This window comes from Pristiophorus japonicus, chromosome 5, assembly GCF_044704955.1.
Source record: "Pristiophorus japonicus isolate sPriJap1 chromosome 5, sPriJap1.hap1, whole genome shotgun sequence".
Lineage (NCBI taxonomy): Eukaryota > Metazoa > Chordata > Chondrichthyes > Pristiophoridae > Pristiophorus > Pristiophorus japonicus.
Window position 1 is genome coordinate 173,492,695 of NC_091981.1, and position 19,613 is coordinate 173,512,307.

At 44.5% G+C, this 19,613-nt stretch overlaps 1 protein-coding gene across 1 annotated transcript in view; it reads left to right on the plus strand.

Moving 5' to 3' along the window:
* Positions 1-19,613, plus strand: part of chmp5b (charged multivesicular body protein 5b) — a 38,996-nt gene that overhangs the window by 18,066 nt on the left and 1,317 nt on the right. The window contains exons 2-6 of the mRNA XM_070880005.1: positions 4,011-4,115; positions 4,522-4,568; positions 4,659-4,752; positions 5,021-5,092; positions 17,733-17,841. Of these exons, the coding sequence (XP_070736106.1) occupies positions 4,011-4,115; positions 4,522-4,568; positions 4,659-4,752; positions 5,021-5,092; positions 17,733-17,841 (427 nt within the window). The remainder of the gene's footprint in view (positions 1-4,010; positions 4,116-4,521; positions 4,569-4,658; positions 4,753-5,020; positions 5,093-17,732; positions 17,842-19,613) is intronic.

Genomic DNA, 19,613 nt, shown 5'->3' on the forward strand with positions numbered 1-19,613 from the left:
CCATTCGGCCAGGGCTCGGGGCAGCGTGCTTCGGGGCCCCTCCCACACAGTTTCGGGCGCCTGGAGCTACTGCACATGCGCGCCCACTGTAGTGCGCATTGTGCAGAGGCCCGACTCTGTTTTCAGCGCAGGAACCTGGCTCCGCCCCCACAGCTTGTGCTGTGCCGCGCCGCGACGAGGGCCTGGATCGAACTGATGGAGTGGAGAATACCGAGATAAGTTTTCGGCGCGGTTTTGAGCACGGAAATCAGGCGTGGCTCGTGCCTACATTTGACCCCTACATTTCCGAGTTGCATGTCATCTGCAGACTTTGAAATTATTCCCTGTATAACTAAGTCCAGGCCATTAATGTATATCAAAAGGAGCAGTGATCCTAATACCGACCACTGTATAACTCCCTCCGATCTGAAAAACAACCGTTCACCACTACTCTCTGCTTTCTGTCTCTTAGCCAATTTCATTGCCACTGCTGATGGGCTTCAGTTTTGTCAACAAGTCTATTAAGTGGCACTTTATCAAATGACTTTTGAAAGTCCATATACACATCAATGACACTACCTTCACCAACCCTCTCTTACTTCATCAAAGAACTCTCCAGTCAAGTTTGTCAAACACAATTTACCTCTTAACAAAATCTGTGCTGGCTGTCATTTATTAACCCATATTTTTCCAAATGACAATTTGTCTTGGATTGTTGTGGGGAACTTTTGGGCTGACTGGCCTGTAATTGCCGGGTTTATCCCTCTTCCTTTTTTGGACATCTAGATATAAATCTATACATGAAACTTTAACTGAATTGGTGTTCCACTCATGCAGTCTCAGCTCCTAACTGGGTTGACTGGGTATGAGCCAAACAGGAGCAGCACTTCCTTTTTGAGGGAAAGGACGTAATGAATGGATGGATGTGACTCCAAGCTGTATTTGCATACCTTCTATAAGCCTCAAAGTTGAAGAGTTCAATGGGCTAAGCATGATCGATTTTGGAATTGTTCTAAAGTGACTGGTCTGTTTGTCACTTCCTGGACTCTGCTGTAAAAATTGTAGGTCTGTGCTTATTAGGTCCATTTGGACCAAAGGAAGGAAGTAGCATTGAGAGCATTAACTGTTGTAGAGTTGCTTACCAGTAACAAATCTTAACATTTCAAACACACAGGAAGTTTTACTGCAGAAAAATCAGTGCTTCTATGACCGAGGACAGTGTTATTTTAGGGCTTATGCAAGTGGGTTCAATGCAAAGTATGTTTCTCTGGTTCCCCCCGCCACCCTTCTTAATTGTAAAATCTGCTGTTGGTTTTACTGTTTTAAAGATTTCAGCCATTATTTTTATGGTGTATGCATCTTAATTAGATATTCATCCAACACAGCGACACTGTTACTCAGTAAATGCTTCCAGTGAGGGCAGAAGTCTTGTCTGTTTCTGAATGAAGACCCAGAGCTTTTTAAAAATAACACCTGCAGTACTCCCGGCTGAATTATCTAACCCCCATAGCTACTAGTTTTTGGTTTTCATAAAAAAATGGATCGAAAAGTATGGAATCCCTAAAGCTGTAATTAAAAATCCTATAATAAAACTGGAATGTGACACATGGAGTGACAAGTTCTACCCCCAAAACATTGGGAATAAATCTTACTATTCCATGTAATAAAAACAGAATGGTTCGGTCACTATAAAGCAGTAACTGTTAACAGCTAGTGGCTTTCGCTTGACATACATCAACAAAACACACTGATCTTCATTCAGTTAGAAACGCACGCAACACTGTCTGACAGCTGAGCATTAATCTGAGATTTTCCTGACCTTCAACTATCATATTTCCATACAGGAGTTTCAGCACCAATGCAAGAAGGTTTATGCTATTTAATAAAAGAGTTGTAACTTATTTAAGTGGGATGTGATTTACATTGAGAAACCATAATGTTCTCATTTAATAAAAGTTAATCTGTGGCAGCACAATTTGGGTACAATAGTTATTTTGACCGATTACCAGACTAGTGTATATTACTGCTTGTCATTGATGAGTGGTCCCTGCCAGCTTTGCATTTATAGTGTGAAGCGCTGTTTCTAGCAGCCAAATAAATATTGTCAGAACCCTGTAAAGCAATTTTACAGTCAAACTAGGTTTGGGCCGGTTTGAAAATAAATTGATTCCAATCAACGTTCGTTAATCTTAATACTGCGCACTTTGGGTTCTGCCGAGGAGATGCATTGCTAGGATTTCCGTACCTTAAATGATTAGAATATATCTGTATTGAAACTGGTCATGCAGCCTCACCTCACCCTGCCCACATTTCTTTACTCAATAAGTTCCAGAGGTGGTAGCTTTGCAGTACCTAACCAATTTTTTATATTGCAAGTGTTGGCATCAAGTTAATTCACAGGAGTGTAGAGATTACAGGAAAGCTCAATTTTGCTCCTTGCCGATACCCCACCCACACACACACACTTTATTCGGAAGAATTATTGACTAGTGACTAGGAATGTCCTTTTTTTTTTTCCTAGTCCAAGGGCACTGAGGCCAACTGTGTTGCTTCACTGCCGCCTGGTTGAGATTCTGTTTCCTACTTGAAGTGATAGCAGTGGACTCTTAACAGTGGAGATGAGAAAACAGCATTTCAGGAAGCATTATGGTTTTCATGTACAGTAACAGACTCTTTAATTCACGTTTAGTAGTAATTTGGTCATCAACATATAGAATGTGCAGTTTGTTTGAATTTAATTTGAAGTCTTAAAATTGTGTTTCCCTTTACTGTGAGCCCACCTGTGGCTTTCCCTAAATGTCATGAATCATGAATATAATTAGCCAATTAGATTGTAGAATGGGCTAGAATTGTACATTAAAAGCAGTAAATGGGTCACTACATCTCAAAATACATGAAAATCTAATGCCAACCTATCTTGTGTTTTTTTTCCCCATTTAAACAGTGTCCACATTTCCCTGCAGCAGCATCTCTGCCTGAATGTGATAACAGTGAGACACCATTTACAATAAGTAATGTCACATCATGGGATCCAAAAAGAACATCTGAGTGGCAACAAGAAATTCAATTGTTAAACTACTAGCTGCACACAAATTTATATGCCGCTATCCTGCTGGCTGATCTTTAGAGCAAAGGTTGAATTTTGTCAAGTTCAAAAATTTTGCAGATCTGTGATGTGTAATAGAAATGTCTATTAGTGAACTTGTAGCTAAACATTTACTGAAAAAGTGAAGAGATGAATGAACAGAGTAAATATATATGTATAAATGTCCCCTCTGAAATGGTCCTGATCGAGAGGCATGACTTACTATACTCAAATCAACAGCAGCTATTCTGCACACCCTGTTGCGGACCCAATAATGGTTTTCATTTGTTTCCAACCTCCCCCCACCCCCTCCCCCTCCCCCCCCACATCTTCTCTTCTGTCCACCTCTCTTCACTCACACACTACTGACTAAGACTTTCCCAGCCCCACCCCGCAAAGTTGAAAGCATTTGCAACACTCCCCATTAGGAGTGCTTTAACCCACTCTGCTCCGTGCTGTCTCTTCCACCTCGCTTGAGTGTTTCCTCACCCCCACTAAGAGCTTTGCCACCTGCACTGATGATGCTCTTTCCCCAACCCACAAGGGAGTTTAACCAGTTCTTTCCCTGGCCAAGAGAATTGCCAGTCTGTTTGCCCCATCCCCACTAAGGACGATTGCTGTCTCCACACCGTCTAGCATCCCCTTCCTCATCACTCTGTTCCTTTTTCTCTCCCTTCTCCTGTCCGTCCTTTGTCCCACTCCTCTTCTGAATCTCTCGACCGAAGCCCCCTCTGTCATGTTTCCAGCCCCCATCACCCCCCCATCACTTCCCCACCTGTCGTCTCAGCTGCAGGTGAGTCATGTACTGACAATGAGAGATTTCATATACTCTTGTCAATCGATTGGTGTAATGTTGAAAGCTAGCATTCCTTTTGACTTTTTCTACCTCTGCTGTAAGTTCCATTTGAAGGAATGACAGAACTTATAACTTTTGTTTTTTGTTCAGGTTGATGGCAGAGCAGAATCTATTGATAAGAAAATCGCAAGGCTCGATGTTGAATTGGCCAAATACAAAGACCAAATGAAGAAAATGAGAGAGGGTGCCTCAAAGGTAAGTATTTAATCAACCTTGGTGGCAGCAAAATATAAAGGAGAGAAGTTTGCTTTCTACCATATTTTTATTCATCTGCAAGAGATGAAAACCATTACATTTTATTTAGAAGCATGTATAATTCTGGGGAAAAATCGGCTATTCCTTACATGGATAACACTTATCACATAGTAGTCTTAGAACTAGAACTAAGCAGTGTCAGGGGCATTAAAAAATCTGAGGAAAATGACAGCATTATTTATTGAGGAATTAGTTAAATGCTCCACAATGCTCTATTCTTAACATCTGACTCTGCTTCTCATTATAGGAGTTTTAGCTTTTTTCTAAGACCAGGGTTTTGTGTACTCTTGGACTTTTGATTATATTAGCAAAAAATACTCAAAAATGACTTTTTCTCATTTTCTAGAACATGGTAAAGCAAAAAGCAATGCGAGTTTTGAAGCAGAAGAGAATGTGAGTTTTCTGTAGTTAATCTTGATTATAGTGTTTTCAAAATAATTTAAGCAATTAACATTTTTGAATGTATCTGGTGTTCAATGATAGGTATGAACAACAGAGGGACAACCTAATGCAACAGTCGTTCAACATGGAACAAGCCAACTATACCATACAGTCATTGAAAGACACAAAGACTACGGTAAAATGAAATAGCTCAGCATGTCTGTAGTACTGCCCTAGTGATGTACTAGTGTAAAACTATGTTTAATATACAAATGGGACATATAAAATCTGAAAGTAAAACCGAGTGACATCTTCACAGTATTGTGGAATAAATTTCCAAATGCTCACTTTATATTAAGACACAACATACAATTTAGTAAAATAATAGCAGAGTAAATCATTCTAAACTAAACTTCATTGAATTGTGCAGTGTTATGGTTACTGATGTCTGACCTGTTGTGTAGGTGGATGCAATGAAAACTGGTGTCAAGGAAATGAAGAAAGCTTACAAACAAGTCAAGATTGATCAGATTGAGGTGAAGTATATCCTTTGTTCAGTCTAGTAATTGCTGCAATTTCTGACTGAAATCAGTCAACTGACAAATAGCAGGATAATTATTTTCAGGAATTGCTAAAGTTAATAAAACTGTTAATTTTCTACAACAAATGTAATATCGCTATAGGAACAGGAGTAGGCCATTTAGCTCCTGGAGCCTGTTTTGCCATTCAGTGAGATCATGGCTGATCTGCAGCATCTTCCATATTTTATATATCTTTTATACCATTGCCGAACAACAATCTATCATTCAGATTTAAAATTATTAATTGTGCTAGCATCTACTGCTTTATATAGGAGACTTTCACACTTCTACCATTTTTGCGTGAAGTAGTGTTTCCTAACTTCTCACCTGAATGGCCTGGCATATATATCTTAATATCTGATTCTTGGGGTTCAAATTTCACCAGGAGTTGCCCTGTTTTTTTTTGGAGTAAGTAACTTTTTTTGGAGTAACTTAAAAATCACAAATTTCCCCATTTAACTTGCTCCAGTGTAAGTCAGTTAGGTTTTTTTCTAGTTTTATTTCTCTCCAAAAGGGGGCATGTCCAGCCACTTATGCCTCTTTTGGCCATAGAAGCAAATTTGGCTAGCTGAAAGTTACTCCAAACTACCATAGGCCAGTGTATGTGGCCACTTTTGTAGGCACAGAAAAACCTTGCCTACATTTAAGAAATCAGCGCAGGTAGCCAGAGATTTGGGGGGGGGGGGGGGGGGAGAGGGAAAGAGGTGGTGAGTTAGAAGATTCTAAAGCACTAAACATCTTCACAACATAAAAAATAAATGAAAGATAAATCAGCTGCTGCAAATAGAACAGTCCTACCTTGCCGACTGCAGAATGCACCAGGCAGCAGGCACGCATGACTAAGGGTGAGGGATTTTTACTTTTTACAGTTCTTAAATGTTGTGTGGTCCCAATGGAACATGATTCAGTTTTAATGCAAAATATCTTTTATTGGATATTTTACAATACACTTCAACAACAACAGCAAAGAAAGGCTGCACCCATCCCTCACCCACATAGAAACATAGAAAATAGGTACAGGAGTAGGCCATTCGGCCCTTTGCGCCTGCAACACCATTCAATAAGATCATGGCTGATCATTCACCTCAGTACCCCTTTCCTGCTTTCTTTCCATACCCCTTGATCCCTTTAGCCATAAGGGCCATATCTAACTCCCTCTTGAATATATCCAATGAATTGGCATCTACAACACTCTGCGGTAGGGAATTCCACAGGTTAACAACTCTTTGGATGAAGAAGTTTCTCCTCATCTCAGTCCTAAATGGCTTACCCCTTATCCTTAGACTATGTCCCCTGGTTCTGGACTTCCCCCAACATCAGGAACATTCTTCCTGCATCCAGTCCAGTCCAGTCAGAATTTTATATGTTTCTATGAGATCCCCTCTCAACCTTCTAAACTCCAGTGAATACAGGCCCAGTCGATCCAGTCTCTCCTCATGTGTCAGTTCTGCCATCCCGGGAATCAGTCTGGTGAACCTTCGCTGCACTTCCCTCAAAAGTAAGAACAGCTCAGATTAGGAGACCAATATTCCAGGTGAGGCCTCACTAAGACTCTGTACAACTGCAGTAAGATCTCCCTGCTCCTATACTCAAATCCCCTAGCTATGAAGACCAACATACCATTTGCCTTCTTCACCGACTGCTGAACCTGCATGCCAACTTTCAATGACTGATGTACCATGACACCCAAGTCTCACTCTTTTCCTTCAAAAATAAAACCTCCCCTTTTCCTAATTTGCCGCCATTCAGATAATCTGCCTTCGTGTTTTTGCCACCAAGTGGATAACCTCACATTTATCCACATTATACTGCATCTGCCACGCATTTGCGTACTCGCCTGTCCAAGTCACCCTGCAGCCTTTTGGCGTCCTCCTCACAGCTCATACTGCTACCCAGCTTAGTGTCATCTGCAAACTTGGAGATATTACACTCAATTCCCTCATCCAAATCATTAATGTATATTGTAAATAGCTGGGGTCCCTGCGGTACCCCACTAGTCACTGCCTACCATTCTGAAAAGGACCCGTTTATCCCAACTCTCTGCTTCCTGTCTGCCAACCAGTTCTCTATCCACGTCAGTACATTACCCCCAGTACCATGTGCTTTAATTTTGCGTGCCAATCTCATGTGGGACCTTGTCAAAAGCCTTTTGAAAGTCCAAATACACCACATCCACTGGTTCTCCCTTGTCCACTCTACCAGTTACATCCTCAAAAAATTCTAGATTTGTCAAGCAGGATTTCCCTTTCATAAATCCATGCTGACTTGGACCGACCGATCCCGTCACTGCTTTCCAAATGTGCTGCTATTTCATCTTTAATAATCGATTCCAACATTTTCCCCACTACTGATGTCAGCTAACCGGTCTATAATTCCCCGTTTTCTCTCTCCCTCCTTTCTTAAAAAGTGGTGTTACATTAGCTACCCTCCAGTCCATAGGAACCGATTCAGAGTCGATAGACCGTTGGAAAATGATCACCAATGCATCCACTATTTCTAGGGCTACCTCCTTAAGTACTCTGGGATGCAGACTATCAGGCCCCGGGGATTTATCGGCCTTTAATCCCATCAATTTCACTAACCCATCTCGGGGAAAGTGCGCTTCCTCATCATGTCGGTGATGATGGGGGAGGGGTGGGTGCCGGCTTGGGACTCACTGGTGGCTGGTGCGTGGATTGAAGTGGGAGTAGCATTTGAATATCCGGCCTTTGTGCCCTTATTGCAGCAGCTAGCTCCCTCATGGCATCTGCCATTATTTGCGCACCCTCTGAAATGCCCGCCCTCAGTTCAGCTGATATTTTTCCCGACAGTGTCTCTACCTCATCACGCACCCCACTGATGGTCGCCACGAGTGATCTTGTAAGGGCATTGGTCTTCTCACCCAATAACATAACCTGATTAACATCTGATGAAGGCTGCACCTCAGGAGAGACTAGTCGCCGCCTTCTTCCCCTCGCTGTGGTTCTGGTTAGTGGCACCCCTCCAGTGTGAGGCGCAGGCTGGGACGGTCGGGGACTGGGTGTCCCAAGATGCATTTCACCACCGCCACTGGGACCCGCAACCCAGGAAGGTGTGAAACCATGGAATGTCATCGCGGAGCTCATGGAGGTTTCTGGCAGTGTGATGCCCTGTACTATAGACTGATCCCTATCACGATCAGCAATCTCCCGTGAACACGTTTCCATGGACCCCTCCTCTGCCCCCCACCTGCCTTGGAGCGCACGCATCTGGATCTTCTGATGGATGTTCAGGATTGTTGTCGTCTTCTGCAAAATAGAACAGTCAAATGGTTAGCAGCACAGGAGGGGGCAGAATGGGGTGGCATGAGTCGTCTCACGCGTAGCCAGCCAGTCAGCAGGTTGATTTGAAGGGCGACAATGCATTTTAATGACTCGCCCTCACTCTCGCTTGTGGATCCACCTTGTGCGGAGCTGATTCTTTTTCTGCAGGTGAAACTCAGCAAGGCAGCAACCGTTTGTTCCAGGGGTGATAGTTGGTGCAGATTTGGCGACACCCCTCCTGTTCTAAATCTTTCCCTTTTGTTGTGGACCATTTTCTTCTGCAAAGATGAAAATATAACTTTTTGCACATGGTGCGCTTCTGATGGGTGGGACATATGCAGATGGTCACATTTACAATTGCAATTCCATTTAAAGATGAAGATATTACTTACACTCTCTACTTGACCAACGGTCTGCCATTTCGTTTTGCACTGGCTTCCAGATCTTGCGGTATTCACCCCTGCGGAGTATTCTTCCATAACTAGGTTCCATCGTCTACTCATTTCTTTGATGGAACTTTTGTGGGACCACACTTACTGATCTCCAGCTCCAGCCATTTGTCCTCAATGGCAGTGACTAGTTTCTCCACTTCCTCATGGAAGAAATTCTTCTTGTTGCACGCTCTTGCGTCATTGGTGTATTGGACTTACACTCAGGTAATATTGAAAAATCACAGTTCTCCCCTTTCCTCCACCTATGCAGCACTCCTTTCCATTCCCTCAGCCACCCAAAAATCACTATTCACACCGTATCTTTATATATGGTCCATTGCCAATGCTGCTGAGGCACTGAGGACGCTCTCCCTTTAATTGGCCGATTGCCAAGCTTCCTGCTCCATTGTTCAGTGCGCACGCTGAAAAGGACATGCGCCCCCCTGCCGGCACTCAGATGCTGGGCCCAAGCCCCGTCCTCCTTCCGGCTGCGCTGAGCAAGCGCTGCCCAAGCCCTCCCCCCACAGGTTTCTCTGCACCACGCCATGGGACTACAGGCATCCAGGAACGGCCAAATTATTCAGGTAAGTTTTCGGCGCATTTTTTTCCCGCACGAAGTCTGTGCACCACGGCTAACTACGCCGTTATAAGCGGCTGAGGAAATTTGGGCCCTTAATCTTGTTAATGAGTTTCATTCTTTTTTCTCTTCTGTTCTCACCATTCCTGGCTCAAATACATGCTTCATTGAGAAAGCAGCCAATTGATTTGCTTTCAAGTCTCTGCTATTGCTGTTCCAAGCAGGCTGCTAGGGATAAATGAGAGGCCCGAGACAAGACTCTTCTCAACAGTTTGTGCTTCAATATGCTTCCAGTTATAATTTATTGATCAAATGCTGTGTATACACTACACTATTACTGAGGTGAATGATCAGCCTGATCTTATTGAATGGTGGTGCAGGCTCGAAGGGCCGAATGGCCGCCTCCTGCACCTATTTTCTATGTCTCTTTCTATGTATGTCTGTAACCAGCTAACCGAAGTTACAAATTTTGATGGGGTCATTTGGAGTCAAACTGAGACTGTTGCCACTGGGATATGACACAGACTAAATTCATAGAAGTGTGTTCAGCCATGGTTGGAGTTAATAATTTATGAACTCTTCCCCTTACTTGTCTTGTCATGTACTTCATATTAAGAATTACTTTGAAATGCAATGACTGTTATGTAAGCAGATGCTGTAATCATTTTATGTACGGTGGTTAATCTTTTTAGGTGATGGTGTTTGAGGGAGGAATATTAGCTAGGATACCAAGAGACCACCCTCCTCTTTGAACAGTGTCCTTAGATTCTTAACATCGACTTGAATCATTGGAACAGACATACAGGGCATTGGTTTAGCGTTATCCAAAGGACACAGCACCTCTGACAATGCTGTGTTACTCTGGTTTATATGCAAGTCCTGTTGAGGGATTTGAAGCCTGACACCTTTATGCTACCAACTAAGTCAAGCTGATAGAGTATCCATTTATCCATCTAAACATTTACAAACTTTGTGGTTTGTCTAAATTTGAACATAATTCCCGAGTATTAATTTCCTTCTCGATGAGCAAAAATTAAAATAGTTACTAAGCAGATACTCTGAATTGACGTAGTTAGCTTGAGGATTACAGTTTCTGCACCAAAATCAAATGCTACACTACATTATTACTGCACGTGTGTAACCAGCTAACCCAAGTTATACATTTTGATGGGGTAATTTGGAGTCAAACTGCGACTCTGTTTCCAATAGGATATGAAACTGACTACATTCAAAGAAGTGTGTTCAGCCAAGGTTGGATCAGTTCACAGAAAAGGCTCAATTGTTTATAATTCTAATTTGAAGATTGTTTTATCATCATCGGTCGACTATCATCTGAGCCCCTACAACTGTCCTCCACACCGTTTAAAGCCAGGGCCTTCAACTCTGTGGTGGTTTTCAGATTGTCGACGGTTGCTCTTTCATTGACTTGTTCTGTACTGCAGCTGCATCACGGCTTGCAGGTTGTAAATGCTATTGGCTAATTCAAAGATTAACTCATCTGCCTTTTGATGGCATTTCCCAAATCAAGGGTCCCACTAGCCTTCTCTAGGTGTTCATCTGCTTGATGCCATTGGCACTTTCTAGTGGTGGCCAGATTATTTATCTGCCACACGCCACTCAGTGTTGACAAGTCACATAGTACAGGGTACTGTCCATTGTCGTGATTTCCTGACCTGACCTGACTTGACTCTTTGAATTTTTGTAATTCTAACAAAAGATAAACGTTAGAAATATACAAGAAATGATTTTACATATTTGTAATGGAAAATAGCTTTTTTCCCCAATGTCTGACATTTAGTAGCCTAAGCGTTTGAACATCAGAACACAATTATAATTTTGTTTGGTAGAACTGTAAGATATTGTGCCGAATGCAGTTGTTATAAACAACTTGCCAATTCAGTTCCAGCAGGTTTATGCATGAGACAATTCTGCTTTAATAAATTCTCCTGAAAGTTCTAGTAGTGAATTGACCTAAATACTACATTTGGATATGATAATGGACTTGACTTCCTTCAATAAAATTATAGTTATAAAGTAAAAGGAATTAAGGTGCTTATGCTAACTTGCACAAGTTGGCATCTAAGCGTGGCAAAACAATCAATTAATTAATAGAAGAAAGTGAAAGTTTGCAACGGAAGAGATTGCTCTTATTTGGAGTGCACTTTTCCAGTGCTACACGGGGAATACTTTTGTTGGGGGAAGACCCCGAGATAGAAATAAATCTACTCGGAGACTACGTTTATTAATACAAGGTACCTGGGGAGTTGTATGTAGGTCCCTAAACCAGGCAACAACTCAATTTGGGTTTACAAAAAATGAGTATTTAAAGTCGTAAACCGCAAAGGTCACATGTCACTGCTTCTACATCTGGCATTGCAAAAAGTGTCTACACTGAGTTTTTTTTCACCTTTGGCCGGTTTACTTCCTTATCTTCGGCCAGCGTCTGGTGTGATTGGTTTCTTTCTTGCTCAGCGTCTTGTGACCTTTTCGCAATTGTTTATCTCATTCTGTCATAGTACATTTTCTAAAGCACAGCAATTTCGCACTAACGCTATTAACCCTTCAATCCCTCATTTGGCCAAAATTTTTCATATACATAATTCTAGGCCAACGTATACCCGGTCTTGCAGAAATTGGTGGTGTGATATGCCGGTTCCCATCTCCTGTCACACAGCATTCTGCTGCCTGTCAAACCTCATCATGTAGGTGTTTTGGGCGTATGTACGCCACCTTCTGAGACACCGCTAGGTTCTCGTAATTTGAGGGCGGTTGGGTTCGAGGTCTGCTCGATAGTAAAGATGACAGTGCTTTGCTTATACAACATTTAAGTAACATACATAGGCAATACAGCATTATTACCACCACCACAAAGGTAACCAGACCTTGGATTAGTGACGTTCCCATAGATCCTAACCACCCTGAGAACCAGCCCCACAATGTGGAGGCTGGTGGTTGCTTAAGCTTTTTAACCTCTTCTTGGATATGCTCTGCCAGATTTGTAATTTCTTCCGAGCTATCCGGGATGTATGTACAACATTCGGCCCCGATGAGGGCACAGGTTCCCCCTTTTTCTGCCAACACATAGTCAAGGGCCATTTGATTTTGCAGAGCTACTGTGCAGAGGGCTACCATCTCTGCATTAACCTTAACTAGGGCTTCAGCTGTATTGGCCACCTGTCCCAGGACGAAAGCCATGTTAATGGATTCCCTTGCCAATTTACCTGCTCCATATCAGGGAAACGCAATGGCCCAGAATCTTTCAGTCTCCGTGATGGCTTGTCTGGCTCTCCGGTGGAGGTCCTTCAGAGAACCCAGGTGATGCATGTAGGGTACGATATAAGCCAGATAAGAAGAACCCGTCCATTCCCAGCGCAACCAGGGGTAGGCCCTGTGACCGCACACACAGTCCTGTTGTAGGGTGTATACTTATTTATCGCTGGGGGGGTCCCATTGGACCGAAAAGTCATCGTTTCTATTTAATGACGGAAGTGTCACCCAACCCCCTTCGGCAGATAAGGTAAGGCTATATGTGCAGTTACTGTACCCCACAATAGGATCTTCCGGTCATCCCTGCCTTGTGAGACATAGCCCCCCTCCCTGTCCCTTCTTACACCTTGTTCTCAGGAACGGTGGTAGATAGGAATCGTTGTAGGTTGATCGTCTCCACCCACTACACTATTCTGGATTATACCCATGACTTTTAAGTTTTATTATGGTGCTGCCATCTGCCTCTATGGCATAAGAGCCAATCCTGTTCTAACTCCAAACATCCAACTGGCCGTTTCATTATCACTAAATGGGATTGATTTTCGGGGGATTCCTTCCTCCGAGTGTGTGGGGACATAGGCACAGACCCAACAGCTGGCAACATTGGCTTTCTTGGCATAGGTGTATGACATGCACAAAAAGGTGTTCACATACAATTCCCTCTTGGGCTGTGGGGGTACTCTGGCCTGAGTCCTCCCTCGGCTACATATTACAATTACACAAAAAAGCAAACTGCACATAATAGCGCGTAACACATTCATCTTGGATCGTCTTTATTTCTTCCGCCATTTTCTGCTGATGCGTCCACCTTCAGTTTTCTAGAATGTGTATGAAGGCAGGGTTATTTGTTTTGTTCGCTTGTGCTGGGGTCGTTGGATTCATATTCTTTGAGCTGAGACCAATGTTTCCATCGGCCAACCCCACCCATATCTATGCAGGCGCATGTGTATCCGCTAATTAGGACTTCAAATGGGCCAGACCAACGGGGAGCAAACCCCGTTCGTCCTGGCAGACATTTTACCATTACCTTTGCGCCTATTTGCGGGACCTCCCCCTGGTCTTCCAATTCCTTCTGTTCGTCCCTGCCTGCTTGCCGTTCCCTCACTTCTTTCCTCAATTCCTTAAGTTGCTTACTCAGTTGCTTACGTCGGATCCCCCAGTTATGATTCCTTCCGGCAGGCGCATTGCCTTGCCTTTCGTCACCTCATATGGAGTTAATCCCGTCACTCGGTTAGGAATAGGCCCTTTGTCTCAACAAGATTGTGGGTAGTAAATCCGCCCAAGCTTGTCCCGTCTCTTGGATGGCCTTTGCTAGGGCAGTTTTAAGTGTCCTGTTCATACGTTCTACCATCCCACAGCTTTGCGGGTGGAAGGGGATATGAAACTTCTGTCTGATACCCAACATAGCACACACCTCCTTCATTATTTGTCCGGTAAAATGGGTTCCCTGGTCGGAATAGATTTGGATAGGGACGCCCCAACGTGGGATTACTTCCTCTGCTAATATTCGGGCCACCGTGTTAGCGGTGCAGTTTCGCATGGCGAACTCTTCAACCCACCGCGTAAACTGATCTATTATTACTAGATAGTATTTCTTGCCCCTTGAGGGATGGTAAAAGTCCTGTGAAGTCTATCTGTATACACTCCCACGGCCCCCTTGGTCGTGGTTGGTGAGCCATTCTAACCTTAACAGCCTTTCCTGGGTTGTGCTGGGCACACGTGACACATTGCTGACAGTACTTAGCTACGTCCCGTCCCATTCCTAGCCACCACCAATCCCCAGTTATGTTTATGACATTCTGTCCGACATGACTGATGCCGTGGTGTAGTTCCATGAGCATTTGTCTAATACAAGCCGGGGCTATCCCCTTCCCATCTTTCCTCCTTGCGAAGTCGCCACCCTGGCTCCTTCCTTTTGTGCCCAATCTTTCTTTTCTTCATCACTTACATCGGCAGGTAATCTCACAATGTCTATATCTTCCCCGGTAATGATACTACATACAACTTCTTCCTGCACTTCTAAGGATATACTTGCTTCCTGTGCCGCTTTATCCACTGCTTCATTGCCCCGTTGGACATTGTTTACTACTTTCTGGTGAGCCTTAACCTTGATCACTGCTGCCTCTCCGGGTTTACTGGCGGCGTCTAATAGTAGTCTGATTCGGCCCTCGTGTTTGATAGCCTCCCCGCCCAAAGTGACAAACCCTCTCCTTGCCCAGGCAGTCATGTAGTCATGGACTACCCCGGAGGCATAGCGGCTATCCATATATATATTTGCCCGCCGGCCTTTGGCCAGTTGGAGGGCTTCAGTGAGTTCAGCTACTTGGGCCGACAGTCCTCCGTCTAACCTTCCCTTTCTGACAGTGTTTAGCGCTTCGTCTACCACCGCCCATCCTGTATGCGGGGTCCCCTGAATATATTTCCTGGACTCATCCACATACAGGATCAGCTCAGGGTGTTCAAGGGGAATCTCACTTATGTGTCCCGGTGAGTCCTCCCATTCCTGTGACTGGCACTCGTGAGGCTCACCCACAGATAAGAGGCCCTCTGCCGGGTTCTCCCCCGTGTCTCGTACAATTTTTACGGACCCATATAATGCGAATTGCTTCCTTTGTCGTAGGGCATTGTTTTTGTCCCCTGCGACAGTTGGTGTTCCAAGTACTGTACCGCCTTCAATCCGATCTGTGCTTTCTTGGGGTTTACCTTAAATCCTGCTTTCTTTAAGGCTTCTAGGGTTTCTATTAGAGCCCCCATGTGTCCTCTCTCGTCCTCTGAGGTAATCAACAGATCGTCCACATATTGGAGGATGGTACTTCGGTAGGGGGCTAAATCTACGGTCTCCAAGGCTCGACTCATAGTTCGGTGAAATATGGCCGGACTGTTGTGAAAATCCTGGGGCACTCGTGTCCAAGTGTACTGCCTATCCCCGACTGTGAATGCGAATTTATCTTGGGACTCCTGGGCTAATGGTATGGACCAAAATCCATTAGCTATATCTAAGACTGTGAATATTTTATGTTCTGGTTTCAGTCCATTAAATATGGTCGCTGTGCTTGCTACGATGGGGTTCTGGCGGGGAGTTACTTTATTTAACGCCGTATAGTCTTTGGTCAATCGGAATGACCCATCTGGTTTCTTTACGGGCCAGGTTGGCGAGTTCGTAATGCTTCCGGCTTCTCGAAGGACACCGCTCGGCAAGAGGTCCTGCACTATTTGTTTTATGGCCTCTCGGGTTTCAAGTTTAATGGGGTATTGCTTATGAGGAGTGTGTTCGGGCCCAGGAATGACCACTGGCTTGGTCTTTACCAGGCCACAATCCTGCTTTGATTGAACCCACACATCCCTCATTTGTTCGCATAATGGGCCGTAGTCTCCTGCTGTATCCCAATCTCTGGTGAGAAGTTGCACATTTCTGACCTTTGTGTGATTGTGCAAATTAGTCTGTTCCCCGTACGTCGTGATTTTGCATCCTCCCTTATTTCTCCAAACTATTCTCTTATTCTCTGGGCCTATTATTGCCCCTAACTGTTCCAGGAGGTCGATCCCCAATATGGTCCCTTCTGCATTTGGGCATACATAAAATTGTGCCGGGATCAGAATACCGGCTATCCAGTAGAATTACTTCACTTTGCTGGAAAATCCTCTCACGCCAGTTATATGGACTACATGTTTAGTTGTGGGTAAGGGAAAATCTATCATAGATACTGATGCTCCAGTATCCACTAACATATCACACTGTTAAGTGAATACGCGGATCCTCTCCCTGCCCCACGGGGGTCGCTGGCCTTCAGTCTCTTCCTAAGTCCCTCAGCGCTGTGATTAGCTGCTGTTGGTTCATCTCCTTTTACTCTAAGGCATGACTGACTCTTTTCTCCTTGGGCACCCAACATTTAACAGTGGCATGTCCCTTTTTCCTGCAATTGTCGCATCGGACGGTTGGTCTTTTGGGGCCCTTACAATCGGCGGCAAAATGACCCGTCTTGCCACAGTTGTAGCATTCCCCTCGGCCCGCACTCTTGCTACGCTTAGCCGCGGCCACTTCTTGTTTTATTCCCCCAGAGTTAATGTGGCATGCCCACTGGACAGCTTGGTCATGGGTGTCCGCGACTACCACCCCCATTTTTAAGATCTTTTGATGGTCGGCCGAAAGGCAGTCCTTAAACATTTTCACGAAGACCGGGTCGTGTCTGTTCGGGGCCGCCTGTCCCGAGGATTCTTGGTATTGGAACCATAAGCTCTCTCCGTAGTCATTGACATTTTCTCCCTTTTTCTGGCGGGTCTGCATTATCAATCCCCAATTTGGAGTGCATGCTCCCATTAAGGCCTGTACAGCCTGGACGAACCCCGTTCTGACAGCATCCCGTTGTGCCCTTGTGGCACCCATGGCAGGTACCCATGTGCTGTCACTGTGAGGGGGTGCAAGCCCTGTCCACTGGTCCTTTGGACACTTAGCCCAAACTATTTGGTGGACATCTCGCTCATGCATATCGTGGGTCTCATACAATTCTTCTAGCTTTTGCCAAAATTCTACATTTCTCTTCCGTGGTTGTAGGCTCCCCAAATCTTGATTGATTCATTTGTTTTTCTGTGGGGGTGAAAGTGTAGTATTGATATCGGGGGTTCCCACCCTGTACGCCCTGGGTTTTACCCCAAGAGGGGCTGCCCTTTCTGTATTTACTGAATTTGACCCATCCATCTCTGTGGTCTCATCAAAGGGAGAAGCCGAGGCCGCTACTGCGGCAACATAAGTCGGAGGGAAGTCATAATCTGATCTCCCCCCACTTGCCGGTTTGATCATACCGCGCGCTCCATTTCTTGTTCTCGGCTTCTGTTTCCTTACTTTTCTCTACTAATTGTTTTGTTTTACTTTGTAACACACACAACTGATATACTAAAAGTACTCCGGCTTTCTTTGCCTTTCTGTTTCTGTTTCTCCCACCAAATCTTTTGCTCCTTGGGGACAGCCGAGGGATCCCACCCGTCTTCCAGACTGTGTGTGGCACTAACTATTACTATTTATCCATTCTTGGTCTCCACAGAACATACAAGATCAACTAGAAGACATGATGGAAGAAGCAAATGATGTGCAGGAAGCCTTGAGTCGCAGTTATGGAACGCCAGAGATTGATGATGATGATCTGGAAGCGGGTGAGGATGAAGTCCCCATAATTCATAACTACAAGTGACACAATCGGGTTACAATTTCCATTCAGTGTAGATGTCGGAGCTTAGTGTTGTAGTCCTATTTCCAAGCCATGCTTGAATCCAGCAAGGCTACGCAATGGCAGCGAAGCCTCACAAAATAAGCCTCTATGGGCCCAAGTTTCCACAAGAAAAAAAAACGGGCGCCCCTCCTAGTTGGGCGCCCGTTTTTCGCGCCTAAAAGGGCGCCTAAAAAAAAAAAATTGCGATTCTGGAGCGTTCTGCAGCTCCTTGTCTGCCTGGCGCGGCGTGCAGGGGGCGGAGCCTACACTTGCGCCGATTTTGTAAGTGGGAGGGGGTGGGTACTATTTAAATTAGTTTTTTTCCTGCCGGCAACGCTGCACGTGCGCGTTGGAGCGTTCGCGCATGCTCAGTGTGAAAAAAACATTGGCACTCGGCCATTTTTGTAGTTCTTTGTAGCTGTTTAGTTTTTTAACATTTTTTAATAAAAGTACATTGCCATCAGCACAGAGGCTTCTTGTAGCAGTGAGAAGGGTGCAGGAAGCCTCAAAGTTGAGGCAGTCGTTTCCCGACGACCTCCCCCTTTTGCCGTCGGGAAATGGCTCCTCAATTTCTGAGGCTTCCTGCAGCCTTCCCTCTTTCCCGCCAGCCGTCTGGAACGGCTCTTCCCCCCCCCCCCCCGTTCAGTCGGCTCTCTTTCTCTTCCCGCGTTCGGTCGGCTCCCTTCCCTTCCCTCCCCCCCCTTCCCCGCGTTCGTCAGCTCCCTTCCCTCCCTCTCCCCGCGTTCGTCGGCTCCCTTCCCTGCCCCCCCGGCCCGCGTTCGGTCGGCTCCCTCGTTTTGAGGCTTGCTGCACCATTCTCCCTGGCTGAAGCACTTTCACACAGGTAGGAAAATGGTTTATTTAATCTTTTCCTTGCTTATAAATGTTTATTCAGGTTGGATTTATTTGTATAATATTTGTATAAGTATAAATAAGGATTGATTGTAGAATTTAATGAGTTCCCTTTCTGCCCCCCCCCCCCCCCCCCCACCTCGTTCTGGATGCCTGATTTGTAACCTTCGCCTGATTTTTTTAATGTGTAGAACAGGTTTTTTCAGTTCTACAAAAATCTTCACTTGCTCCATTCTACTTTAGTTTGGAGTACATTTTCACTGTGGAAACTTTCAAATCAGGCGTCAGTAGCCGGACACGCCCCCTTTTGAAGAAAAAATTCTGTTCCAAAGTAGAACTGTTCTACCTGACTAGAACTGCAGGAAAAAAAAATGTGGAGAATTGCGAATTCTAAGATAGTCCGTTCTCCACCAGTTGCTCCTAAAAATCAGGCGCAAATCATGTGGAAACTTGGGCCCAATATGTCTGTGGTTGCAATGTTGTCACAAAATACTAGATACACATTTTTCACAATACCATTTGTCAGTTTTGAGCATCAGAACACACAATTATAATTTTGTTTGGTAGAACCGTAAGATATCGTGCAGAATGCAGTTGTTATAAACAACTTGCCTAGTTCAATTTCAGCAGGCTTATGCATGAGACAATTCTGCTTAAGTAAATTCTCCTGTAAGTTCTAGTAGTGAATTAACCTAAATACTACATATTGCATATGATTTTAATGGACTTGGTTCCCTTAATAAAAGTATAGTTATAAAGTTATTTTAAAGTTTAATCTGATTGCATTGTATTGGTGTATCGGCGTGTTGTGCCTTGATTCCGCACACGGTAGGCTCATAGTCTTTGCCCAGTTGTAGGCAGTTT